The sequence below is a fragment of the Phalacrocorax carbo genome, chromosome 23 (assembly GCF_963921805.1).
Source record: "Phalacrocorax carbo chromosome 23, bPhaCar2.1, whole genome shotgun sequence".
Taxonomy (NCBI): domain Eukaryota; kingdom Metazoa; phylum Chordata; class Aves; order Suliformes; family Phalacrocoracidae; genus Phalacrocorax; species Phalacrocorax carbo.
This window is the reverse complement of record NC_087535.1, coordinates 3,978,753-4,005,904: the sequence shown is the minus strand read 5'-3', so window position 1 is coordinate 4,005,904 and position 27,152 is coordinate 3,978,753. Positions and strand designations below refer to the sequence as shown.

The following is a 27,152-nucleotide window of genomic DNA, read 5'->3' as shown; positions in this document are numbered from 1 at the left end:
GGGCACAGGCCAAGCTGTTTCGCACACGTGATCGCGTGCACCCGGCATGGAGGGAGAGCCAAGGCACGCGCAGAGCCGGAGGTGAGAGATTTGTAGCTTTTGGACGAAAGGGTTGCAAAATAATGTCCCTCCCTGTCCCTCTTTGGCATTTTAGATCTTTCCCATAAACGAGTCCTCTCCCAGATGCTTGGTCCCAAACCCACCGAGAAAAATGGGAATCTCCTTTGGGCTGGGCAGCTGCTCTTTCTAACCAAAGGCTGCCTGGGAGGGTACCAGCCTGTCTTGCCCTCAAAGTCACAAGCTAAAACCTTTCTAGGACTGAGAGCCAAAGGATGCAACCTCAGGGAGTTCCCCAAGTCATGGAAGGAGATCAGAATAGTCCTCACTGATTAGTGCTCGCAGACAGACAGACTTGCATTGCCTGCACAAGGGCCGTGTAGCTGGGCTGATGCCACGGGCTCTAAAGTGCTTTGAAACATACACTTATTTATTTAGATTTCTACAAACACCAGGACCACGGGCTCTGGGCATCCCTGGCATGCCCAATAAATGCACCCTAAATGGTACCAGTACTATCCGAGATAACAGCACCAGCAAGACAAGTGGCAAAAATCAACCGCCCCCCTCCCCCTGCCAAATTTTCTCCCTTTCCAGAGTCTTCACTCCATCATTTCCAGGTGGATGGGGAAATAGATGAGCTTTGCAACAGCACTGAATGCCACCGTCAGACAGAGGGAACTTTGGAACAGGGGTAAAGCAGTAGCTGTGTATCAGTGCTTATCTTCAATATTTTAATATACATCAACCTGGCAAATTGGTGAGTGACCAAGCTAAAAAAAAAAAAGGGGGGGGGGGGGATGTGGGACCTCGTTAAAGCATCTCTGCAAATTGATTTGTGTACCTCCTGCTACATTTGGAAGTGTGTCAACACAGTCCTGGGTTTCCATAGGACCTGCAGGGTGACCAGGCTTTAAGTATTACTCACTAAAAATTAAAGCCAAACTGGACTCCTGCCCTAGGAAACTCGCCAGATTTCTGCTCTTAAAGGAATGATAAGCCTTTGGGATGCTGCTTTTCTGACTGTGCAAAATCAGGGTCAAGTCTGGGATAAGAGCTCCTCATTAAATAGCTCCAATCCCGTTTCCCTTAAATCTGGAGGGAAGTCATCAGCAAGGAGTAGGACAGAACCCACCAGCGAGACAAAGGCGTGCTGCTGGCAGCCTAAATGGACTATACCAGGGCAAAGCGCTTTTCAGAAGGTGTTCCTTTCATGTATGTTGCTCATAAGATGACGAGAAAGCCTTCCCCATCCTTTGCATTAAGCTCTCTGGTCCCAGATTCTCATCGGTTTGCCCCAGCCTTTCGAGGGATGAGATGGTGATGAGGTTTCCCTGGTGTAACCAAGAGCAGGATCTGGGTCTCCTTGGTAAATACCATATGCTAAATCCAGCTTCCTCACGCCACTGGAAAGCTGCCTTGATTCTGCCCACGTATGAATCGAAACTCATCTGCTTTGCACATTTTCCTCTTAACCCGACCTGTTCTGCAGCTCATCTTGTTGGTGATCAGTTTGGAAGGATTTGTGCCTTTGTGTCAGGGACAGTCTAGCTGCTTGCTTATGACAGCACCCAGAGGGCTGCAGGTGTCCAACGGGAACTCCTGCAGTGAAAATCGTGGATGCAGTTGTGAGAAGACATGGATAGCGGGGAGTAAGACAGCGCGAGTGTCACCTGGTGAGAAGACAGTAGAGAGTGGCAAAGAGCCATGGCACACACCGATTCGACATGTGTTAAGTGTGTAGCAGGAGCAGAAACATGCTCACAGAAGGGGAGAGGAAGTCAGCAGGTGTAACCCCATGAAATGGCACAAGACCCGTACTTGGGTTAACATTTTCACTCCAACGCTTTCCTTCCTATTGCTGCAGAAACCACCCTCATCTGAACACCCTCAAGGACCTATGCCAACTGGCACCCTCCTACTGGCCAATTCAAACCAAAGGCCATGGTTAATACTATCAGCTCTGCCAGAATTTTCTCGGATAGGGGAGATTTGCAGGTGGTGTGAAGCTAGTGATGCTGGCTTTGCACAGGAGAGCGCGACCCTACAGAAGCAGGGTACCTGTCCTCAGAGCAACGACTCACCATCAAACGAGACAATTTCAGCGGAGCTGCGAGCTGAGCTGCCTTCAGGCTGGGACAGGCTCAGGCAACGTCCCCACTCTGCAGTCGGTCCCCCCTCAGCGCACAGCGCACGTTTCGGTTTGATTGATTTTGTAATTGCTCGTTTAATTGAACAGTTACAGCAACACTATCAGGAAAAGGTTTCAGGGCTGGGAAGGGGGGTGGAAGGGTGTGGGGGTGGAAGGGGAATTGGAGCTGGGGAAAGAGCAAAATGGGTTTTTCCCTTTCTCTTAAGATGAAAACAGAGAGAAGAAGCGGTGAGGAGATGAGTTCCCTTCCGCAGGCACTGAGGAGGAAGAGAGATGAAAACAATAAATTACAAAAAGAGAAGAAAAATGAGAAGTGGGTTGGAAAGCATGGCAGGGCCAGAGGGTCCCAGGGACTGCTTAGCCTCTAACTGACATCCTCTTCCTGCTAGCTGTGAATGCTGGCATGAGGAAAATGGGCCACGGAGAAGGAAAGCTAGGAAGCTGCATGAGCTGGAATGGGGGGAGCAAGCAGGAAAAGGTGGGAGAAGATGCCTGTGTGCCTAAATAAAAGGTGCACGAGCAATGTGGAGAGACAGGGAAAGATGTACCTGTGCCAGAGAAGCTGCAAAGAGCAGAGTGTATGAAAGCAAACTGGACGTGCACAGGAAGGTCTGCATTTCAAGCACAAGTAATGGTAGTGCATGTAGCATATCCTTGTATGAGAGGTGAACCTCCAGGGAACGGGAGAACGGACCAGCAGGTAAACGTAGGAAAGCTGGGATGTGCGAGTGAAGGAAGGGTGCACATATATGAAAGGAGAGCGAGAAAAATAGTGAGAGAGATGGGTGGACACCTCAGCAAAAGGATGTGAGCATGAGAGAAATCAGAACACATGCTGGCTGGGTTTATCAGGGAGGCTGCTGTGATATGAGGTTGCCACTTCTCTGCAGATCTGGTGCCTCGCTGCTTTTCATGTCTGGGGCTGTGTGGGCACTACTGCCATGTGTCTGTGAACTTTCTGGAGCATTTCTGCCTCTGATCTGCACACACTGCCTAGGTGGGCTTCCCGAAGGGGTGAGCAGCTTCTAGTTGTTAGCACAGTGGGCATCTGCATCACTTTCCAGAGCGTGTTTGTGTATACCCATGTGAAGGGGCGGGCACGGACATGCGTGTAAATCTGCTACGTGCCCACCTGTGGGCACAGTGCGCCTCTGCGTCCAGATGTGTCCAGATGTGGCATTGTCACTGTGTGCCCCTCTGTGGTATACGTGTGTCTGAGCAGGAGCATGTGCCTGTTGGGTGTGTGTCAGGAAAAGGACAGGAGAATCCAGACAGGGTCAGGGGGGAAGGTGCACACAGAGGCCATGGTGCAGCTCCACAGCAAAGGAGATCAGGTTTCAGGAGAGCCTGGAGCTAGGGCTGGAGGGGGACAGGAGGTGGGCTTTGCTGCCTGCATTCCCTGGCAGGCAGCACAAGGCAGGTTTAAAGAATATCCTTCCATTTAGGAGTTTGTTTATTATTCTTAACTAAGCAGCTCAGACAGGCAAGCCGGCAGCACCATATCCATGCTGACTTCCCAGGAAGGCAGGGAAGGGAGGGACAGGAAGGCAGATTTCCAGACTAGGGGACAAAGGGATTTATGTACCTCTGGGCTAGGGAAGGGGGCAGAGCTGCTTTGCCAACAATTTAGAAAGAGTGTGGAAGACACTCAGCTTTGGGATGTCAGAGCGGAGTCTGGGTGGGGTGCGGCTGGAGTACGGCAAGCAGGGTCATAGCTGACTTGCTGTTCCAAAACCCAGCAGCACCTTTGGGCTGGCAGCTCCTCTTGTACTTAAGAACTTCAGGCTTTTGTCTGAAATTCCTTGGAACCAGGAGCAGAGAGTCAGCTATGTATTTTCTAGGGAGGAGGGAGAAGTGATTTGTTCTCTCTCCTGTAAAAAAACATTTATTCCATCCGGAGTCACAGGGCACCAGGATATTTGTGGTAGTAGAAATTCCCTCACCTTGCAAGTGTGTCCATACCAGGGAGTCAATGCACATCTCCCAGCTCTGTGGTTTGGCTTGTCTGGCCCATCTAACAAGTTTTCAGCTACTGCAGCAATGATCAAGAACACAGCAACCTAGACGGAAAGGAGAGACAGTATTTGTGGGCATTTCTCTCAGGGACAGACCATATATATCTGTGGGCTCCCTCAAAGCACAGGTGACAGAGGAGGGAAAAGTTCTGCATGTCTGTACATAGAGTGAAATACACAGGAGTCTTTTCCTGCATGCTGCTTGTGCACACACACCACCTCAGCTAAACACTGAGACACATAGATCTGAGCTAAACACTGAGACACAAAGACACATAGATCAGCATTTTTCAGCCAGCACCTTCCACGTCTGTGGACTCTAGGGTGCAAGGGAGTGCTGCAGATCCAGGCAGTGGGGCACCCACCTGCAGCGTGTGAGCACCCGTCAAACCTACCCCACGTGTAAACAGAAGAGTAGCGTCCTTGCAGCTCAGATGGTGAGACTGCAAAGGAGGGACTATTTTTGCCATTCGCTGAGTACTGATGTGTGTGCTCACACTGTCATGAAAATGAGGTGAAGGAAGGTCATTCAGTTCAACAGTATAAATCAAGGAGGAAAGTAGAGTGGAAGCCTGTGAACACTCGGGAGATCTCACCAGTGGGGGGTGGCCAGGGGCACGGAGGAAGGGCTAATGAGACCGAGAATGCCACACGCGGGTGAAGCAGAAAATAACGGTGAATGAAAGCGGCCAAACGGTGGCAGCCAAAACAGAAGGCAGGAAAGCCCAGCCTCAGGTCCTTTATCCTGTGCTATAACCAATGCTTCGTGTTAACTCGCAGGATTATTCTGCCAGAGCAGGCAGAAAGGCTCCACACCCTCCAGTCCCAACCCGCTGACAGGAAACCTTTCACTGGAAACTTGCTTGCATTCAGTGCAAAATGTCTCACTTCTGTTAGCAATTTGTTCCCCATCACAAGCATTCCTGGGAGAAGTTTGGCGGGGGTGGGAAATGGGCCAGGAGGGCTGTGTGCGGGGCGCTTCCACCTGGCGACCTGGTTAATAACACAATGGAGCAGACAGCCGGCCTTTCACCACCTCTCGCTTTCCTCCATGTCCTTCATTCTGCCTTTCACCACCTCCCCCTCCATTTCTCTCCTTTCTCCTCCCTTTTGCCAGCCTCCTCTTTCCCCTTCTCCACTTCCCCTCTTCTTTCATCCATTTATTTTTCTGCTGCGATGAGCTCTTAGCACATTCGGACCTCATGTTCTCTGTCCTGTCTGCAGGCCTCCCAAACTCATCACACCTGTGCCCCACCGCACTCACGTATGGCAGAACTCAGAACTTTCTCCTTGGGCTGGCTCTGAGCCTCTGAAATGCTTTTTGTGATCAGTCGTCCCCCAGCACTCTCTGGACAGAAGCCTCTCTCCCCCTCTTCCCTTCCCCCTTCTCTTTCTCTCCCTCACATAATATTTTCCATATGAAGAAGCCTTCCTGAAGCCGCACACTGCCCTCTCGGCGAGTCTTAGGCGGGTTAGAGGAGACCCTGGGAGCCTTTAATCCTCTCTCTCTCACTTGCTTTCATCCTCAGCCACAGCTGGACGCCCCATTGATGTGGAACAGACCAAACACCAGGCCTCTCGCTAAGCTGCTGCTGTGGGGCCTCTTCTCCTTTAGAGCCGAGCCGAGCTTATGGCCCATGCCCTGCCGACAGAGTGCCTGTCCCGCGTGCCCAGCAGCCCCTGCACGCACATGGCCAGCACCTCCAGCCCCGGCTCAGCCTGCCTCCCCCCGGCCATGCTCCTGCTCCCACTGCTCGCCGAAGCTACCTTTTCGCTGAGCTGCCTTCTACCACCTTGTTCTAAGACAAGCCCCCACCTTCTCCCAGCATCCCCCTTTCTCAGGATTATTTAGCATCAGTTCCGCACTGCCTCGCATCCCTGCAGAGCATCAGGCCTGGGCGAGGGTGAAGGACTGGATTGTGTTGCTCTGCTGAAGGAGCAACTGGTGGCGATGCCCCCAGGAAGGGCCCGGCAGGCTCCATCATCTGGCGGATAAGGCCTTAGGGCTGCAGCCTGCTTACAGCGCTGGGAAGTAGGGTCTTCGCTGTCTGTTCAAGATCCCTCTTAAGACACACTGCAGGGTGAGGCAAGGATATACAGCGTCTCTAAAACCTTTGCAGCACGCACAAGACAGGCTCGCATGGGCACTTGCCTCCTGGAGCCAGGGGAAAAGAGGAGCGACAGACAAACTGCGGTGCCTGGGCACCTGCCTGCGGCAGCAGCGGGACGCCCCGCGCTCCGGTCACGGCCCGGTCGCTAGCTGAGCGGAGCGTTTCGTTTTCATTGCAAAACATGGGGAATATCGCAGAGGCACTGCAGAGGCCGGCATTTCACCTTGGAGCCGAGCTCCAGGCAGCTCTCCGCCTGCTTGGGAGGAGTGACAGCACTTGGCTGCCCAAGAACCACCCCCGCCTGCCAAGGCCCCTCCTGCAGACCCCAGCCCCAGCCCGGCACCCCATTCCTGATCTTCTTCTGCCCTCTAGCGGCCTCGCACCCCAAAGGCAGCCCTTCCCGCACCCCGCCGCTGCCCGGGCTCTGCATCCGCACCCAGCGCTGGGCATCCTCTGCCAGGTCCTCCTGCAGCGCCCAGCCAGGGCCAGCGTATGGGGCAGGTCAGCCTAAACCAGGCAGGTCTCCGTAAGGCCACTGACATTTTAAGAGGTGTCTAATCCAAAGATATTTCTGTGAGTTTCACGGCAACGAGAGTAAATCAATGGGAAGCAAGAATTTCTATGGTAGGCAACAGAGAAGTGTATGGTTTCATCCCTGATTGGATGAAAAGCTCAAAAGAAACTTCAGGGGGCTTTGGGGACTCCAAGTAGATAGGCAGAAAAGAGGTGGATTGATGAGAAAGTTCAGAGGAGGGGGCGGGGGGATGATTCAAGCTGTCTGGAACACAACCTGGGAGGGAGAATTAGAAGACTCGGGGGTGGTTAGTCTGGAGTGGAGAGACAGGGGGAGCACGGCAGGCGTCACTGCATACAAAGCAAGAGAAAGGGAACAAGCTGTTCTCCAGGTTCACAGCGGATACAAAAGGGAGCGAGGTGTTTAAATAGCAGGGAGAGTCAGCTGCTAGAAGCTTTCAAGTGAGGGTGGCACAGCTCTGGAATAGGTCATCAGGAGAATGCTGCAACCTAAACTAGTTAAAAAGAGCTTTAAAAATTACATGGAAGGAGCTGATCGTACTGTGTGTCACTGGGCTAGATTAAGTGACCTCCTGAGATAACATTCATCTTATTTTCTGTGATACTATAATTAAAAGCCATATTGATCCTCTGTCAGAGATGCAGCAAAAGGATCAACTTCATTATTCCTTGCTGCTCCTTAGTGACCGACATACTAGGTCCAGGACAGACATCTCTTCATGACCTGTCCTGCCCCAAAGAGCTTCTAGCAAAGACGGGACCTCCAGAGGGCATGGCAAATGCAGATGCTGTGGGAAAGAATGAGGCGTTGCAATGCAGCACAGTTCTTGGCTCAGTTTGGAGGCAACCAGTTGCAGAAATTGAACTAATTGCAGACTCTTGGGATTTGTTCATAAGAAAATGCGTGCATTCCTCCTCCTAGTTATTGAGCATCAAGTGCCTGATGAGAGAGGGATCTGGGGACAACACAATGCAATGACATCTAGCACAAAACGATTAGCCAGAACGTACTCTTAATAAGCTGCTTATTCATATAATTGGAAACTATTTGCAGGAAGGGTGTCACTATAGTCTTCCTGCACTGCTCTGATGGAGCGAGGCAGGCGGGTACTGGCCCAGGGGAGACCACTGAGGTATTTACTGCCATTATACTTCTTCACTGTCACTGCCTTGAAGGGCACAGAGGTTTCAAGGGGAGGCAAAAGGGAATCTCCCAGGCCCCACTGATGACCAGGGGCATGTTTCCCAGTATGGCAAGCACAAGGTGTCTGGGGAGCAGGGAGGAAGGACAGTCCTTCTGCAGCTTCCTTAAAACAGCTAGAATGAGAGTAAGGCCAGGGAAGCACGGAGTCAAGACAAGGAAGCCCTGCCTCCACCTGTGCTTCCCAAAGCAGCTATTTGAGGTAAAGCCAGCTGGGGAAGAGCCATGAGTGAGGCCACCCCACAGCTGTGACAGCCGTTGCTAAAGGGAGCCTTTGATCGTGGCTGTGGGGCACACATCGTGGCTTGAAGGTTGGACTGGAGGCTTCCACGGGTGCATTTGCTCACCTTGACGACAGCTGGCTTTGTCCTGATTTCCAGGAGGCAGGGTTCCTCGGGGAGGCCAAAGGGAAGGAGGGGAAATGCTACAGAAGCCATTCCCCGTTCCCTCTGCTGGCTCTGCCCAGCAGGGGCACAACTACAGGGCTGTGGCGTTGCGCCACCCCATGCCTTTCTCCTTCCCGCGCCTCCGCTGTGGTGGAACCCAGGCCTGCGAAGCACCCAGGCTCAGAACCAGCCAACGGAGGTTTATGTGCCTCTGAAAACAGAGCCATTCCTCCACTTTTCTGAGGCCAAGGGCTGGCTGCTTTTAACCATGTTGCTAGTGGGAGTGCCAAGGGCTCTTTCGGGGACAGCCTTGAAAGTGCAGCAACGTGGCGAAGCTTGGCTTCTGTTGAGGCAACGGCGAGAAGGAAACAGCTTCTCCTCCGATTCTGCCTAATCCACCTGTGTCTTCTGAACTGGCCAAGCTCTGTTGATACGCACAATTCAGTCATCGAAGGATGAATTGGGTTGTAAAAGAGCAGCGCAGGATTTCTGGGCCAAGCCATGTGGTTAAGGCACTAGGCTCAGGCACTTCCTCCAGCAGTACCAGGGTGGCACAGGAGGGTACCGAGAGAAGACATCGGCTGCTCCTCTCGCCTGCCTTCAGCATTGCCCTTTCTCTTGACTCCAAGGCAGGCACAGAGCTGAGATTCCTCCTGCTTCTGCTCTTCTGTTACACGCCGGTATGAGCGTGTCCTGCAAACAACACGTCCCCTGGCCCTGCCTGGCCCAGCTCCACCACTCCCTGAAAGGCCCAGGTGGTCACTGCTCAAGGGACCACTGTCCTGGCAGGGATTCCTTCTCTGCACGTGCAATATTCCTCAGAAATCCCACCTGCTGAAGGACAGGCTAAACCTGTGTGAATCAGGAGAGGAAGGCCCTAAAGCACGTCTTTCATGGCTGTTAAACGCCTCCTGGGAGGTGATTATTAAGGCACAGGATCCCGGGCACTGAGGCACATCAGACTAAGCGCACAGAGCACTGCACCTTTCATGCAGCACAAACAGCAACGCTGAAGGGAAGCGCCCCTCTGAAAGCCTCTGCCAAGGGAAAGGAGGGTCTTGGGGAGGCAGCAAGGGAGCAAATATGCAACAGAAAAGAGTTGCTAATAATTTTGGAAGTGGGCTCACCCAAATGACGGTGGGCTACTACTATTTCAGCAGCGCCCAGGAATGACTAGCACAGATTTTCTATCAGAGGCGACTGACAGGGTCTTCTCGTTCCCCACCAAACCTTTCGTATCCTCAGTCTTCTGAAGCCTCCACGCAGCCAGCGCAGGCCTGGTAACTATTCCATAGAGGGAATAGTATTCCACATATATTTGTGCTCTCTCTTCTTCTAGACACAAAGCTTCGATAGGTAGGAAAAGACCTGTCCCTGAGCACAGAACTAAGTGTAGCCAGAGCTGGAGAAGATCCTCGTCTTCTGACGACCAGTTTCCTGCCTGATCCCTCCCTTTCTCTCAGACACCCACGCCGAAGCCACCAGCCGTCACAAGGGCTTGTGCAGAACTGCAGTGGAGCAGGCACCGAGCCACGCGGCACAAGTTCTTCATTTTTTAAGGGGTTGTTTCTGACTCAGGCTCCAAGCAGGACAGGCTAAAACCAAGGAATCCCCCCACACCACAACACAAAGACCTTCACAGGCAGACAGCAAGCTTTGGTTCAGCAAAACCATACTTTAGTGCAACTTTGTGACCTACGACCCCAAAATATACCTGCTTTCTGTCAAAGATCAGATTTTTAATTGAATTTGTGTTATCCTTTGCAATGCAGGAAAAAACGAATTAGGAGTAAGGAAAAGACCCCATTTTTCTATCAGCAGTGCAGAGGGATGCTGCGATACCACCTTCCTCCTCTTCTCTATCAGTGGAGAGAGCTAAACACTGGGAAGTTTGAAAAAATGGCTGCAGTCTGTCCTCCCTAAATGGCACATCACAGCCTCTCAAACAGGGAAACGTTCCTAAGCCGGCGCTGGCAGCACAGCATTGCCTCTGCCAGCCTGGCACTTCCTCCTCTCGCACAACTCCTGACGCTGCGCAGGGCACGGACGGACCCCGCCACGAGAAACACCGCAGATCCGGCTTCTGCAAACGCTCTGCTGCCCACTCGCTTACAGTCCTTTTCTCTACCCGTCTTCTCTCTTATTTACCGCAAGGGTTGTACTGATAAACAGGCGACAGCACAAAAATAATTGCTATACACGTGACAAATAACCGTGAAACCTGGGGGAAACACTTGAGTGTTCCCCAGACTCCCCCTCTCCCTCACCTTTTGTTCCTCCTTTGCTAGACCACACGCTCCCCACGCCAAGAATTCAGACAAAATGCTCTTAAATGGTCTTATATTAGTCTCCTTTTTCTCCATTTCTGTGAAAAAGGGACAAGCTCCTTTAAGCCTTACCTCAATTTTATGGTCTTTCAAATACCCTTGCAAGAGGCTTTTCCCCCCCCCCCACCCCTCCAAACCACAACCTGAGATAAGGCGGCCTAAGAATTCGCTCAGCAGCTCACAGCTTGCTGGAGTCTTCCACAAAGTCTGAAAAAAGAAACCACTTCCCCTGGCAGAGGTTTGACACAAACTCATTTGACAATGGGCTGCGGCCGCTCAGCTGTGAACACTGATGAGTTGCTCCGGCTCTGCTGGGACGGTGGTAACAGGAAAGGAGAGGTGGAGGGCTTGTACCTTAAACTTGCTACTAGGCCTAAATCCAGCAACTTCTTCCTGTCAGAACTTGGGACACTTTGGGAAAGCAAGTTGTTATGGGAGAGACAGAGAGAGGTGAGGCTTTGGGAGGTACCCAGGCCTGAGGTCCCAGCTGAAGCCAGGGTCTGGATTCCACCAGTGAAGACTTCGTCCTGTAGTGGATATGTCATTCATGGAAGATGTGTCATCATGGCTTTTAGCTGGGATTTATACTGTCTCTTACGTTCTGCAGGGGTCCACCACCACTCTGCTGTGGAGCTGAAGAGTTTCTCTGTTAAATGTCCCCATGACATCCAGAAGTACAGCTCTGCAAGGAAAGCCTGGTGCTGAAGGAAGATGAAGAGAAATGTGGTATCTTGGCCAGCACTGATTAGCACCTATCAGCATTTCAAACCGAGCTTCATCCTGGGAGAAGCTCTGTCCTCGATGGCACTCAGAAGGGCACAATCTCTGTCACCACGCAGGAGCTGCAAGGGGGCGACTCCGGAGCGTACTGCTGTGCACGCTGCACAGGTTCTCATTTTCCCCGCGTAACTGAGACAGAGCTGCCTGCTTCCAAGAGTATTTCTTTTTAAGGAAAATGTGGCGCATTTTGTTGACTTCTGCCTCACGTTCCCTGCTCACCTTCTCAGTGCGGTGTATTACCTTCTCCCGGGTTACTGAGGAACAGCTGCAGTAGGTCAGACCAAAGGTCTCCAACACTGGCTGAAGCAGAGAATTAGAGAGGAGTTTAAAAACAGAGAAGCACGTAGAAACAGCTCTCCAGAACACCCTCCCAGCCTCCAGCAATTTTCTGGAGAGGACCTTTTTTTTATACTAGCAATGGCTAAATTCTTCTTTCCTCATCATTCATCTACTCCTGCTGATGCATAAAAGCTTTTGGTACATGGACATCCTCTGGCCATGAGCTCCACACTCCCTGCAGGCGTGGAGAATTTCCTTTTCTCCTTCTCTCCTAACTAATGACTTCCCTCTTATGACAGACAATGAATTATGGCACCTGTTCTCTCTCTCCTGCTGTCCCTGGTTTTACAGGCCTTCGTAATATCACTGCTGTCATTTCCTTTCCTGGCAAACAGTCGCTTTAGTAACTTCTGGCACATAAACTGCCTCAGACCTTGCTCTGTCTTGGCTGTTTTTCTCTGATCGCCAACTCAGCTGACGAGTTCAGAGCAAAGACGCCTAACGGTTCTGTTACTGCAAGCTTTGCCTTGTTTGGGGATGTGACTATATTCCACTAAAATTTCTTCAGAAGGACAGAATGATTTTGCTGTGCATTTTTTATTCAGCATTCCAGATCAATTGGACGCTCCTGTACCTAAAGTGCTCATGAATTGGATTACGACATTGTGCCTGTTCCAACTGCGGGAAACTGATGTAACTGGACATTTTGTCTGGACCTTACTAACCAGTTTGACCTTTTCCAGAAGCCCAAGGATATTCAGCTGGGGAGATGCCGCCTCCCTGCTGGGTGCCCATACAACAAGCAAGATTGCAACGCTGCATGGAAAGCCTGGTGCAAAAAGACAGTCGGGAGAGAGGGTGCTGTCTCGGTCGGTACAGAAAAGATGAGCAGCCAGAGTGAGAACAACACTCAGAAAGGAAGAAGCACCACAAATGATGACACCCGGAGGGAAGTTCTCAGCATCACCATGGAGAAGCCCACAGTACAAGACACTGGCAGCTACTGGTGTGCTCTTAATGGTCACTCTCGCCTCTGCCAGAGAAAGGTGATTCAGCTGGCTGTTTCCACAGGTTAGTGTCTGGTTTCTTTTAAATTGCAGAAGCTCCTTTCTCCTCATTTTCCTTGCAGAAGAACTCACTTCCCAGCTTGCTGCCCCACCTACTCCACCCATTCCCTGCCCTCTGCACTCTGTAGTTCATTGTACTTATTAAGCTGCTCCCGACTCTCAGTTCCCTCTACGCTATCACTTCCAGTTCCTGAATCATACTGGGGAACCAAGAAGACACGTAGACCATGGAAGCTTGTTTAGCATCTATTTTCACCGTGAGCCAAGAGTGAGTTGTGTCAGGAGCTGCTTTGAATGGGTTATTTCAATATTTGCATTGTTTCCCTCATACGTAAAATCACTTCAGTTTTGCCTGTGGAGACACAACTGTGTAATGTGGAACAGGCAAGTGGATCTCGACTGGTTTCTCCAGCGGGGCACTCTGGAGGGAGGCACCACGAGGGCTCTGTGCATGGCAGAGCACAGGGCACAAGGGAATGGCCAGGGTGGAGGGGGAGCGGGGATCACAAACGCCACGGCCCGTGGCAGGGTCCCTGCAGACACAGCCCTGGAGGCATTGCCACCCTGGCTTTGAGGAGACTTTGCAGCAAGGGGCTGGGTACGGGACACCTTGGGAACCCACAGAGAAGGGCTGGGCCACGGCAAAGGTCCTGCTCCAGCGTCCATGGCTCTGGACAGCCAAAGGAGCGCCCCGCTGCCACTGGCATCAGGGAAGAGCGTGACAATCCCAGGCGAGAGCAGCAAAGGGCCTTTGCCATCAGGACGGGCCGAGATCTGCTCTCAGACACTTCCCCAAACGCACTCTGAAAAATATATCAGTGTTGCTGCAGAACGGGGTGAAGGATTTCCGTTGGAAAGCAAGAGCTCAGGCACTTCCTCCAGCAGCGTCACTGCGATGCGGGAGGGCTCGCGAGGCAGACACTTTTGAACGGGACACGCTGGGCAGCCCCCAGCAATGCCCCTTCCCTGGGCTTGACGATGGCCGTGGAGCTGAGAGTCCTCCTCCTGCTGCCGCTCTGGGTCCCAGGTAAGAGAAGGGCTGGCCGTGCCTCAGGCTTCCCACGCACCCAGGGGCAGAGGGACACCCTGCCCCGCTTTCCGCTGCCTCTGCAGCTCCACAGCGGGGGGAAACACAACACCGGCCGCACTCTGAGCTGAGCAACTCCTGGCAGGCATGGGGAGGGAAGGGGCAGCCCCAGTTCCCACCACCGCACGTCTCGCTCCTCCAGCCTCTCAGCACAAACCACCCTGGGAGCAGAGAGCTCCACACTCCAAAGCAGCCCCGCCGCCTCCCCCGCTCACCATTTCCCATCGCACTGCCTGGCCCCGCGCCGCTCCTCCGATTGCAGCCCTGGGTCAGGACAGAGCTGTCCGGGGGCGCCCACCTGCCTCCCCTGACACCCCAGCAGAAACCACAAACCTTCCAGCATGTGGGAGGTTGGGGAAGCAAGGCAGGACAGTCACCAGGTTCTTGTTTCCCTCCGCAAAGGCTTGTTTGCCTCTCGGTGCCCGACCCATGCGGGGCTGTGCGTGCAGAGCGCTCGCACCGTCTCTCTGGCACAGACGTGCTCTGGGCAGAGCTGCCCCTACACGGGCCTCGCTCCTCTCCCCCACTCTCTTCATCTCCCCCAGCAAGCGCTAGCTTTCGCCCAGCTCTTCAGCAGCACCTCTCAGGGCCAATGGATGGACCCTTCAGAGCAGGGACTGCCTATGTGGGGTGCCTGGGCAGCCCTGCGCCCAGCACAGCCTCGCGCCCCCGCGTCACTGAGCATCCTCGCAGGGCGCGGCATGGAGGGGCTGCGGGCTGCTGGGGCAAGCTCAGGCCCAGACACGGCTCAAGCATTTTGTCCCCAGCACACACTGCCCTTGCTCCTTCCCTCTGTCCCAGCCCCACATCCCGCACAGGCAGCCACCCGGCTCCTGAGGGGCGCCTGAGCCCCAGCACTGCCACCCCCTGCGTGGGGAGGGCTTGGCCTCCACTTCACCTCAGGCCAGGGGCGGGAACAGCGGGTGGGCTGCGGGGGCACCTCCAAGCACTGCGACACGCACGGCTCCAATCAGCCTTCAAGGTCCAACCCCTCTACACGCACACGTCTGTGGGTTTCAAATCGCAGCTGCAGTCCCAGCTCACATCTCAGCACTGATCACCAGAAATCAACCTTCCCATTGCCAAGCTGATGAATTTAGCAGGGGAAATGGGTCGTGGTTTCTGGAGACCCTCCTGACACAAGTGCCCATGGAGGAACGTCAGAGGCAGAGATTCCCCCAGTGTGCATCAGGAGCGTGTGGGCAGCCCTGCATCAGCTCCCCTCTCACTCACCACATCTCATATTTACAGGTCTCCATGCCCAAACAACCGATGCTGTGGAGAGATTATCAGAAGGAAGCACTCTCTATATCCACTGTCCTTACACAGCAGACACAGGCTACTGGCAACCAAAAGCCTGGTGCCGCCTGAGAGGTGACAGATATGAGCCCTTAGTGGAGACGACCGTACCAAGCCAATACCCATCTGTGACCCGGGCCACAAATGGGAAGGTTACAATAGAGGACTATCTCCTGAATCGCACCGTGTCCATCACCATGGTCAACCTCCAGGCAGAGGACTCAGGCATATACTCCTGTGCTTACCGTGACCACAGACACTACCATGTTCCAACAAAGACGATCTCTTTGATTGTTTTGAAGGGTGAGTACCTTTTTCCCCACACAAAAACAAGTCTTGTCAGAAAGCAGCATCATTCCCTCCCCCGTTCTGTCCCCCCTCCACCACACAGCTGAGCGGCTGCCCCCAAACCCCACAGACACTCACCCTCCCCAGCCTCGCTCCCCACCTTCCCCGCTCACACCAGCACGCTCTAAAGGAGACCCACACACTCGCTGGCCCTGCAGCCTCCCCGCTCCCTCTTGTCCTGCCCTACCTCACCCCTGCCCTGCCTGACGGCCGCCCATGACGGACTTGCCCCAGGGCACAGGTTGGCCCCGCTGCCCAGCTCAGGCCGGGGGGCGGATGCCCGTGTGCCCACCGCTCGCCGCTCAGCGACCGCATGTGCTCTTTCGCAGAGTTGCACCGGTACGAGTTGGACAGTCTCTCTGTGCAGTGCCCGTACAGCACCCACGGCTACGGCACAGATACAAAAACCTGGTGTCGAACACAAGGTCGCACTGAGTGTAACGTCGTGGCGAGGACAGGTTACCCTTCAGCACGTCGGAACAGTAAAGACCTGGAAGGCAGAACATTGATCTGGGATGACACCAGGCAGAGGACTGTCACCATCACCATGCAGAAGCTGCAGGCCCACGACACCGGCCTGTACTGGTGTGCACTCTCCAGAGGCGGTCCCCTCACCCCTATAATGGGGGTCAAGCTCTCGGTGTCCAAGAGTGAGTACCTACTGGCAGCCAAGCGTGGCTGTTGGCAGATTTCAGCCCCACCTCCCCTGCCTGTTCCCCCTCCCGTCCCGCACCACACCTCGGAGCAGGGAGAAGCCCAGCGCTGCCGCCGCACAGCTCGCGCCCATCTCTCCCTGCCTGCCTCTCTCTCTGCCGGACACGCTGGCGCCTGCCCCTCGGAGCCAAAGCTCAGGCCTGGCCCTTCGTGCTCTGCCTGCTCCCAGCAGAGACTCCTGCCACGTTCCCGTCACCTCCCACAAACGGGGCCACTCGTCACAACTGCTTCCCACAGCCACGAGCCAGCGGCTCCAGCAGCACCTTCCCCAGCTCAGCACTTGCTGGCCCACGCGGCCCACTGCTGGAGACCTCCCCCACGGCCAGCCATTGCTCTGGCTCTGGCCCCGCACCGGCCACCCCTCCCTGGTCCTTGCCTCCCAGAGCCTACAGGCTGAGCGCCTGTGGCCACGCCGTCCCTGGGCAACCAAAGGAAGGGGAGGGACAGGACCCCTCCCAAGCTGTGACTCACCTCTGCGCCAGGAATCTGCCTCCAGCCCCCTTCTGCTCCTCGTCTCTGGAGGGAGAAGGACACCCAGGGACCGCTCAGCCCACAGCACCTATTCCAGGGCTGGCAAAGGGGTGCTGCTGGGCCTGCATTGGCATCTCACCAGGCGTGCCGGCTCTTTTCCAGGGCTCCAACAATACACAGCCAAGGAGTCAGGCAATGTCTCTGTCCAGTGCCAGTACAGCGCCCAGCACTATGGGGCTCTGAACAAAGCCTGGTGCAAAGAGGGAGCTCAGCCAGCATGTACTGCCATGGTCAACACGATTTCTAAGCCTTCAGGGTACCTCAGGGCACCCCAGCAAGGCAGAGTCACGATCCAGGACGACAGCCAGCGGGGGATTGTCACCATCACCATGGAGGACGTGCAGGCACCGGACTCCGGCGTGTACTGGTGTGCGCTTTATGAACACCTGCACCTTTTCCGAATGGCGGAGGTTACGCTCGATATTTCTAAGGGTGAGTCCTGACCTGTAGGGAAACATGGTGGCTTCAACACTCCAGACACACTTCCCTGCTCTCTTCCTCTAGTCTCTGCACTGCCCAGCTTACACCACCTCCCGCCCTACACCTGGCTGCGTTTCCCTGCCCAAACCCCACATCATCGTACCTTCTCACACTAACCATGCTCTGGAAGAGCAGCAGGCCTCAGAACTGAACCACATGCATGGGCTGGCTTACCTCTCTTTGATGCGAGAGCAGCTTCAGTCGTCCTCACAGAGGTGTTTCTGCCACTCATCCTCATGATGCCAGTTCTGTCCCTTTACAGCAACTCATGCCTTGCCTTCCAAAGACTATTGAGACCTTCCCATGTGGTTGCCCAGAGGACGACCTTTACACCCCTAGTTTTAAGGTCTGAGGCTTCTACTTTTCCTTCCAGCGCAATGGTTTAACACAAAGTGGTAACGCTTTGGCGCCTGCTCATGGCAGACTGGCACCGTGCTATGGCCTCTCTGTCTGGAGTTTGGCAGAGCAGCGCGGAAGGGATATGGCAATCCAGGAGGGGAGAGGGGACGGCCTCATTCTCTAGGTGAAAATCCCGACACATGCCACCGAACGCAGGCTCAGAGCGAGCAGGCTCCTGCACACACAACCTCCCCTGTGCACAGAAACCGTCCTGGAACAATTCTTCCAGACGAGTCCTTCACGGGCAATGCTCTTTGCTCACTTTTCACAAGCCCCTGCCTGCTTCAGCACAGAGTCGTCAAGTGCTTCGTTGCTGCCTGAAGATCTCTGCCATAGAGCATATCTGCTTGCACTTGCAGCGCTTCCCCCTCCACGTGTTGCGGTGGTACACGCAGAGCAGGGCTCCTGCTGAGCTCCTCACCCCTCCCTCCCTCCTCCTTCCCTCCCACCTTTTGATCCTCACCTGGCTTTGCCTGATGCCAGCACAGCTTGATGGCACAGCTTACGGCCTGGGCAGCTTGTCTGCACTGGGTGTCACCGCGGGAGTGGCTTTATACCCGTGTAACAGTGGCCGGGAAATGGAGGTGGTAAATGCAAAGCAGCCCTGTAGTGACTGGTCTCCTCTTCACGTTTGTCATTGCAGTATCGGCTGGACCAACTTTGACAGGTTCTGCAGGCCCCAATCACTCAACCCCTTCTGGCGACAGCCCAGCACAGAGGTAAGGCCTAGGGGAAGTCACTGAGTTTGAACACAGGCAGGAGTTAGTAATGTCTCGCCCACAACACACCTGTCTCACTGCCCAGGCACTCTTGGGCACTCTGAAGGCTCCTGCTCACAGAAAATTAAGGTATGACAGACATCCTGCCAAAGGTGGCCTCTCCTCTTCCAGCTCTGCCCTAAGCGTAATCACAAGGGAAGAAGCAGATATTGATAAAATCGTATCGCACCCTTCTGGAATGTACATGCCTACCTACTTATTCACCCTTATATCTTTGGGCTCTGCTCTTTGTGGCAACAGAAACCCCCTGATTCTGCCCCTAAGCCCTTCTGTCTCGACTTTGCCTGTCTCGACCAGGCCCTAAGAGGTAAAGGATTTTCTTCCTTTGGATGTCTGCTGTCATCAACACCACAGCAGCACCTAAGGGTACAATCGCACATCAGCTCCAGTGTGCCAGGTGCAGCAACGCAGAGGAGCAGAAGGCAGTACCTGCTCCAGAGAGCCTGGAGTTGTGCTCTCAGCTCTCAACGGCGGCTTGTTTTTACAGCACAGGGAGTACTTTAGGAAAAGCTCGGAAGGCACAGCCACGTAGAGAAATCAAGATAGCATTTCTGCAGGAGAACCAGACCCTCCTTCCACGGGCATAAAAGCTATTCCTGCCCCTTTTTTGGTCACTGTTTGGTAACGGGCTGCGCCAGCATCACGCTGTGCTACCATCTAACGCTGCTAACTCATCTGCTCCCCTGGCTTCAGCTCAGCTGTAAACATCTTCAACCTACTCTCTGGGGTCCTGAGCGTCCTCTTCATCCTGGCACTGATCACCTCGATCACGCTGTGTATCAGGCGGCGCAAGCAGCTCAAGAGAAGAGGTATGTGGAGGCTGGTGATGCCTCGTGCTCTAGTCTGTGCTGAACAGGGCCTTCTCTGGCCTTCACTTTTCTGCTCCAGCCGAGCTTATTCCCACCTCACAGTGCCCGGGAGAGGATAAGGCAGGGGCAGCCTGAGAAGCCTCAAGGCAGGCTCCTTGCTGCCATCTCCTCTCACAGTAAGTCAAACCTATGCTCCTCCAGGCTCTGCACAGGGCACCTCCTACCATGGTAGAGGAGAACTAGAGTGACAGCAATGTCTTCACCAGTTCAGGGTAGATGTGTCCCACTGGCACAGCCACTGCTGCCACCGCTGGGCGATCCCACAGCCTTCCCCAACAACCCTGAAGCATAGGCAACGCCCAGGCACTTCATGGACTTCTCTGCTTCTAACGCCTCTGCTTTTGGCTCATTCCAAAGGTCCCAGACAAGCAGAGGACATCTATGACAAACCAGAGGACATAGCACAGGTAAGGGAGACGATCCATTTCCCATGTGGCACCTGACTGCCTTACCAATAGTCTGTGAGGAGCTGGCTGATGAGGACCCTGCTGCTCATTTCTGGCTGTGAGCAGGAGGGGAAATGGGATTGAATGTCACCAGGGAGAGGAATGTTCCCAGTGGAGAGAGAGGGGCGTAATTCACGTAAGGAAACTCTAAACCACAGTGGAGCAAATTCTAGTAATCTCTGAGAAATTGCTCCAAGACTAGAAGCCAAGGTGAAATGATGGGGTTGTAACCTGTCTCGAGGGGAGGGGATGAAGGAAAGAGTCCTCTCTTCTTCCACCTCAGTCATGCCCAAAGGTAAGTTTTTACATGGCCTCTCCTCTCCTCCTGGGAGAATCCTGTTCTTCCGATAACAGCTGTGGCCTGGCACGGCATCATATGAACAAGGGTTTTCCCTTTCTTTTCATAGCCTGACAGCACTGAAAGAATGGAAAGTCCCAGTCATGACAGCACAGACCTAAAATATGTTACCCTGAACTTTAAATCCCAACTCAGCCCTGAGGATCCTCTCTACTGCAATGCTGAACCAAATCAGACTCACAGGAAACCCGAAGAGGAAAACGTGGAATATGCTACCATTGCACTCAAGCAGTTGCCGATGAACGACAAGGGGTGAAGCACAGAATCCCCAAACAGTCCAGAAACGGGAGAAAAGAACTGGAATACAAAGTGGGAACGGGGAGGAGGAGGTGTGTGGATGGACACTGGGGAAAGGTCTATGCTTCCGCTGCCGTGTCTATGTTGCCTATGCATCTTAAGCCTTCCCTCCTGTTAGAGGCCAGGAGAGCATTTTGCCCCAAGCGTGCAGATCCTCTCAGGTCAGACAGACGTGCTGGGTAATTCTCAGGATCCCTTACGCATCTGCTTTCTTCAATTCCAGTAAAACGCAGAATCTTTTGGAGAGGCAGCCGTGGAAGACTGACCTTTTGAAAAGGAGCAATATTCCTCTGGTCGTGGGTGGGGTTGGTATTTCAACTCTCTTCACCGGTACAAACTCTATCCTGCTCCTACCACGGCCAAGCAAACCCATGCCAGCGCCGTAGGGATAAACGTCTAACCTTGCTGTGACCGGGGCCATTTGCCATGTAATGGGCGGGGGTTACGAGCACTGGGCCGTCAGCATAAGCAGAACTGGTGTCTCCCGGAAGGCCAACGGCTTGAGGGTGTATTGCAACCCGATGATATGCTGCGTTGCAAACTTTGCAAACTGACGACTGTGCTGTATGAGCCTGAGCACCAGAAGGTCTTGCAGCTACCAAACAGTAACGGGGCACAGAAGTAACACGTAGACATTTTGAGACTTAATGCAAATTCCCCTATAACCTAAAGTCATCACTCTGCTCAGGTAAGAAGTAAGATAGTAAGAGGCTTTCGGACTAAAGCAAAATGTTCAGCTTCAGGTCAAGAAACAGAGCGTGCACAGTGGCATGTTGGGGGTAGGAGGGAACGGAGGTGATGTCGCTTCTGAGTGCACGTACAAGTGTCCCTTCACAGAGGGCAGAGGGCTGTGGGAGGGATTCTGTGCGGCTGCTGAGGCTTACACTAGCAAGAGCCTCCAACACTGCACCTTCTAGACAAGTCAGTTATTCCCAAGCCTCAGCGCTGGATTTGCTCTCAGGGCCATCCACAGCCACAGCGTTTTTATGCGGCCTTTGAGGCCTGTACATTGAACACAGAACGAAGCAGCAGCTGAAATCTGAAGTTTCAGGCGTGGCTTCCCATGTGGAGCATGTGCACGCTGCCCTGTCCTTTCACCACCCCCTAATCCAAGGCCCTGACTTTGTTCAGCACCACCTGGCTGCCCTGATGCCTCACACCCTCTCTTCCCCAAGAACACACAGACTTGCTGCTTGAACCAAGGCAGCGTGGAATCAAGACAAGCAGGGAGGACCAAAAAGGAGTCTTTCCGGAGAAAGGAAAGAAGGGAGCAGCATGTGGTATTGCACTGGAGGGGAGGGCAGGGCACTGGGACGCTTTTGAACGGAATTGGCCTGGCTGCGCTAATGGCAAGGACGAGCCCTGCTGCTGAAGGAGGAAGGTCCTTAGCACAGAGCAAGACACCGGTAGGCTGTGCCAAGAAGCAGCAGGAAGTACGACACAGAGAGCAGGGGAAGGAGTATGAGCGTAAGCGGGTCGGTCCCAACATCAGCTGATATAACAGGGGGGACACAATGGTAATTGCGAGTGGATTATTTACACACATAAATAATTTCCAGTATGGCAAGCACAAGGTGCCTGGGGAGCAGGGAGGAAGGACAGTCCTTCTGCAGCTTCCTTAAAACAGCTAGAATGAGAGTAAGGCCAGGGAAGCACGGAGTCAAGACAAGGAAGCCCTGCCTCCACCTGTGCTTCCCAAAGCAGCTATTTGAGGTAAAGCCAGCTGGGGAAGAGCCATGAGTGAGGCCACCCCAGAGCTGTGACAGCCGTTGCTAAAGGGAGCCTTTGATCGTGGCTGTGGGGCACACATCGTGGCTTGAAGGTTGGACTGGAGGCTTCCACGGGTGCATTTGCTCACCTTGACGACAGCTGGCTTTGTCCTGATTTCCAGGAGGCAGAGTTCCTCGGGGAGGCCAAAGGGAAGGAGGGGAAATGCTACAGAAGCCATTCCCCGTTCCCTCTGCTGGCTCTGCCCAGCAGGGGCACAACTACAGGGCTGTGGCGTTGCGCCACCCCATGCCTTTCTCCTTCCCGCGCCTCCGCTGTGGTGGAACCCAGGCCTGCGAAGCACCCAGGCTCAGAACCAGCCAACGGAGGTTTATGTGCCTCTGAAAACAGAGCCATTCCTCCACTTTTCTGAGGCCAAGGGCTGGCTGCTTTTAACCATGTTGCTAGTGGGAGTGCCAAGGGCTCTTTCGGGGACAGCCTTGAAAGTGCAGCAACGTGGCGAAGCTTGGCTTCTGTTGAGGCAACGGCGAGAAGGAAACAGCTTCTCCTCCGATTCTGCCTAATCCACCTGTGTCTTCTGAACTGGCCAAGCTCTGTTGATACGCACAATTCAGTCATCGAAGGATGAATTGGGTTGTAAAAGAGCAGTGCAGGATTTCTGGGCCAAGCCATGTGGTTAAGGCACTAAGCTCAGGCACTTCCTCCAGCAGTACCAGGGTGGCACAGGAGGGTACCGAGAGAAGACATCGGCTGCTCCTCTCGCCTGCCTTCAGCGTTGCCCTTTCTCTTGACTCCAAGGCAGGCACAGAGCTGAGATTCCTCCTGCTTCTGCTCTTCTGTTACACGCCGGTATGAGCGTGTCCTGCAAACAACACGTCCCCTGGCCCTGCCTGGCCCAGCTCCACCACTCCCTGAAAGGCCCAGGTGGTCACTGCTCAAGGGACCACTGTCCTGGCAGGGATTCCTTCTCTGCACGTGCAATATTCCTCAGAAATCCCACCTGCTGAAGGACAGGCTAAACCTGTGTGAATCAGGAGAGGAAGGCCCTAAAGCACGTCTTTCATGGCTGTTAAACGCCTCTTGGGAGGTGATTATTAAGGCGCAGGATCCCGGGCACTGAGGCACATCAGACTAAGCGCACAGAGCACTGCACCTTTCATGCAGCACAAACAGCAACGCTGAAGGGAAGCGCCCCTCTGAAAGCCTCTGCCAAGGGAAAGGAGGGTCTTGGGGAGGCAGCAAGGGAGCAAATATGCAACAGAAAAGAGTTGCTAATAATTTTGGAAGTGGGCTCACCCAAATGACGGTGGGCTACTACTATTTCAGCAGCGCCCAGGAATGACTAGCACAGATTTTCTATCAGAGGCGACTGACAGGGTCTTCTCGTTCCCCACCAAACCTTTCGTATCCTCAGTCTTCTGAAGCCTCCACGCAGCCAGCGCAGGCCTGGTAACTATTCCATAGAGGGAATAGTATTCCACATATATTTGTGCTCTCTCTTCTTCTAGACACAAAGCTTCGATAGGTAGGAAAAGACCTGTCCCTGAGCACAGAACTAAGTGTAGCCAGAGCTGGAGAAGATCCTCGTCTTCTGACGACCAGTTTCCTGCCTGATCCCTCCCTTTCTCTCAGACACCCACGCCGAAGCCACCAGCCGTCACAAGGGCTTGTGCAGAACTGCAGTGGAGCAGGCACCGAGCCACGCGGCACAAGTTCTTCATTTTTTAAGGGGTTGTTTCTGACTCAGGCTCCAAGCAGGACAGGCTAAAACCAAGGAATCCCCCCACACCACAACACAAAGACCTTCACAGGCAGACAGCAAGCTTTGGTTCAGCAAAACCATACTTTAGTGCAACTTTGTGACCTACGACCCCAAAATATACCTGCTTTCTGTCAAAGATCAGATTTTTAATTGAATTTGTGTTATCCTTTGCAATGCAGGAAAAAACGAATTAGGAGTAAGGAAAAGACGCCATTTTCCTATCAGCAGTGCAGAGGGATGCTGCGATACCACCTTCCTCCTCTTCTCTATCAGTGGAGAGAGCTAAACACTGGGAAGTTTGAAAAAATGGCTGCAGTCTGTCCTCCCTAAATGGCACATCACAGCCTCTCAAACAGGGAAACGTTCCTAAGCCGGCGCTGGCAGCACAGCATTGCCTCTGCCAGCCTGGCACTTCCTCCTCTCGCACAACTCCTGACGCTGCACAGGGCACGGACGGACCCCGCCACGAGAAACACCGCAGATCCAGCTTCTGCAAACGCTCTGCTGCCCACTCGCTTACAGTCCTTTTCTCTACCCGTCTTCTCTCTTATTTACTGCAAGGGTTGTACTGATAAACAGGCGACAGCACAAAAATAATTGCTATACACGTGACAAATAACCGTGAAACCTGGGGGAAACACTTGAGTGTTCCCCAGACTCCCCCTCTCCCTCACCTTTTGTTCCTCCTTTGCTAGACCACACGCTCCCCACGCCAAGAATTCAGACAAAATGCTCTTAAATGGTCTTATATTAGTCTCCTTTTTCTCCATTTCTGTGAAAAAGGGACAAGCTCCTTTAAGCCTTACCTCAATTTTATGGTCTTTCAAATACTCTTGCAAGAGGCTTTCCCCCCCCCCCCGCCCCTCCAAACCACAACCTGAGATAAGGCGGCCTAAGAATTCGCTCAGCAGCTCACAGCTTGCTGGAGTCTTCCACAAAGTCTGAAAAAAGAAACCACTTCCCCTGGCAGAGGTTTGACACAAACTCATTTGACAATGGGCTGCGGCCGCTCAGCTGTGAACACTGATGAGTTGCTCCGGCTCTGCTGGGACGGTGGTAACAGGAAAGGAGAGGTGGAGGGCTTGTACCTTAAACTTGCTACTAGGCCTAAATCCTTGTGCTGGTTTTGGCTGAGAAGGGGTTAATTCTCTTCACTGTAGCACCTGTAGCAGTCTGGGACCCTTCCAGCTTCCGATGCTCTGCCACCTGGGCAGGAGGGTGGGAGGGGCGGCGACATGTGATGCCATGACCAGTATATTAATGGGGCCAGTTGGTATGTGGGGGTGACTGGTGGCTTAGGGGACTGGTGGCATTGGGTTGGTGGGTGGCTGTGTTGCTGTGGTTTATTTTGATGGTTAATTTTCCTTTCCCCCCTTCCCCTCCCCAGGTTTTGTGCTTCTCATTGTTTTCCTTTCCATTGCATTCTTGTTGTTGCTGTTTAATTATTAAACTATTCTTATCTCAACCCACGAGCGTTACCCTTCTGATTCTCTGCCCCATCCCACCGGTGGGGGAGTGAGCGAGCCTGTGTGGGGCTGAGTTGCCGGCTAAACCACAACAGTCTTGTTTGCTGCCCAAGGTGGGGCTCGAGGTAATACCACCTGCTGGTCACAGCACCATGTCCTTGTTTTTGCAATTTTGTTAAAGATTGGTGTTGGTTTGTTTAGTCTGCTGTGTTCTGCTGTGATTAGTAATGTTTTGCCTATGAGACTTGTTATGCAAACACTGGTTTTCAGCTTTATCTGGTATTTGGTTTTTTTTGCTGAAACTGTTACTGTACTTTGGATACCACCTTGTTGAGGCAATTAGCAATTATACCTCCTCCTCCGAGAGACTTTATATGGAGGAAATATGGAATGGTATCTTTGCAACTTTGTTCTATGATGTCTCTGCCTTTATTACAACAACCTTTTTATATCTGGAACATCCTTGGGTAGTTAAGATATACTTATTGTTAGGTTTGGGGCACGTTGTTTTGGTTTCGACTAAGCAGCTTCAGAATACCACCCAGAAATCTGCCCCAAGGCTTGATAGTTACGAGTGGCAGGGCATTTGGGATAGCATGGGCAAATACCTAGGGCAGTGGGCGCCCCCAATGTTTTGGAGTTTCACCCCTGAACAAGTGCAGAATACTGAAAAACTAGCAGAATACTTGGAGAAAGTATGTTGTTACCCTGGGAACTCCAGAGAGACACCGATAACTGCAATGTGCTGGGGCCTGGCCCATGTGTACCGAGCCCTGCTCACCAGTATTCAGTGGCCCCAAGGGGAAGAGAAGGTCTCTGGATTGAAAGGCAAAGTGGCAGGCACTGCGGGCACTCAAACCTCCAGGACAAGCACTGTGGCTACTCAAACGCCCATGACAGGTACTGGAGCTGACTCAGTGAATCAACCCATGCCAGTATCGGTCACCCCCATACACAAGAAGAAATATTGGAAGCGGACATCAACTCATTTAGAACGGGATGACGAAGGAGCAGGGCCGTCACGGGGAGGAGAGGAGGGAGAAGTCATAAATGAAATGGAGACCACCCGATCCCTGTCCTTGAGCGAGTTGCGCGATATGCGGAAAGATTCCAGCCATCGTTCAGGTGAGCACATTGTCACCTCGCTGCTCCGATGCTGGGATAATGGGGCCAGTAGCCTGGAATTAGTGGGAAAAGAAGCCAAACAACTGGGTTCCCTTTCTGGGGAAGGGGGTGTTGACAAAGCAACTGGAAACAGAACACAAGCCCTCAGCCTCTGGAGGCGACTCCTGCCTGGAGTGAAGGAAAGGTATCCCTTCAAAGAAGATGTTACATATCGCCTAGGAAAATGGACAACAGTGCAGAAAGGCATCCGGTATCTAAGGGAATTAGCTGTGCTTGAGGTGGTTTATGGTGACCTGGACAATCAACAGTCATCTAAGGATCCAGATTAAGCCGAGTGCACACGACGGAAGTTTGTATGGAGTGCACCATCCTCTTATGCAAACTCATTGGCAGTGAGGTCCTGGAGAGAGGACAAGGCACCAGCAGTGCCGGAGGTGATTGATAAACTCCAGGAGTATGAAGCAAATATCTCTTCCTTGCTAGTCTCTGCTGTGGAGAAACTACCCTGAGAGGTCCAGCAACTCAAATAAGACCTGTCCTACTCCCCACCTCTAC

At 53.3% G+C, this 27,152-nt stretch overlaps 1 protein-coding gene and 1 long non-coding RNA gene across 3 annotated transcripts in view; one reads left to right on the top strand and one right to left on the bottom strand.

The window, feature by feature from the left end:
* The window catches only part of LOC135316929 (uncharacterized), a 99,118-nt gene extending 80,994 nt beyond the window's left edge, over window positions 1-18,124 (bottom strand). The window contains exons 1-3 of the long non-coding RNA XR_010376127.1: window positions 17,543-18,124; window positions 16,829-17,332; window positions 4,153-4,269 (exon numbers count right to left, since the gene is read on the bottom strand). This is a non-coding gene — a long non-coding RNA (uncharacterized LOC135316929). The remainder of the gene's footprint in view (window positions 1-4,152; window positions 4,270-16,828; window positions 17,333-17,542) is intronic.
* On the top strand, window positions 13,716-20,927 carry LOC135316928 (uncharacterized). Of its 2 annotated transcripts, none has more exons than XM_064472177.1 (8): window positions 13,716-13,936; window positions 15,248-15,598; window positions 15,973-16,293; window positions 16,991-17,320; window positions 18,411-18,486; window positions 19,240-19,355; window positions 19,773-19,822; window positions 20,355-20,439. In XM_064472177.1, exons 1-8 carry the CDS (start codon window positions 13,888-13,890, stop codon window positions 20,358-20,360), a joined length of 1,299 nt encoding a protein of 432 aa, XP_064328247.1. In that variant the 5' UTR covers window positions 13,716-13,887; the 3' UTR covers window positions 20,361-20,439. The 2 variants fall into 2 exon arrangements, with proteins under 2 accessions (XP_064328247.1, XP_064328246.1); XM_064472176.1 differs by having other exon boundaries at window positions 13,718-13,936; window positions 20,269-20,927.
* The last annotated feature ends 6,225 nt before the right edge of the window (window positions 20,928-27,152 follow it).

Bases quoted from the DNA above. Each gene is read 5' to 3' on its own strand.
- LOC135316928 (XM_064472176.1), top strand. From the start codon at position 13,888: ATGGCCGTGGAGCTGAGAGTCCTCCTCCTGCTGCCGCTCTGGGTCCCA. The intron at 13,937-15,247 runs GTAAGAGAAGGG...TCATATTTACAG, and splicing joins GCTGCCGCTCTGGGTCCCAG to GTCTCCATGCCCAAACAACC. The intron at 19,356-19,772 runs GTATGTGGAGGC...CTCATTCCAAAG, and splicing joins CAAGCAGCTCAAGAGAAGAG to GTCCCAGACAAGCAGAGGAC.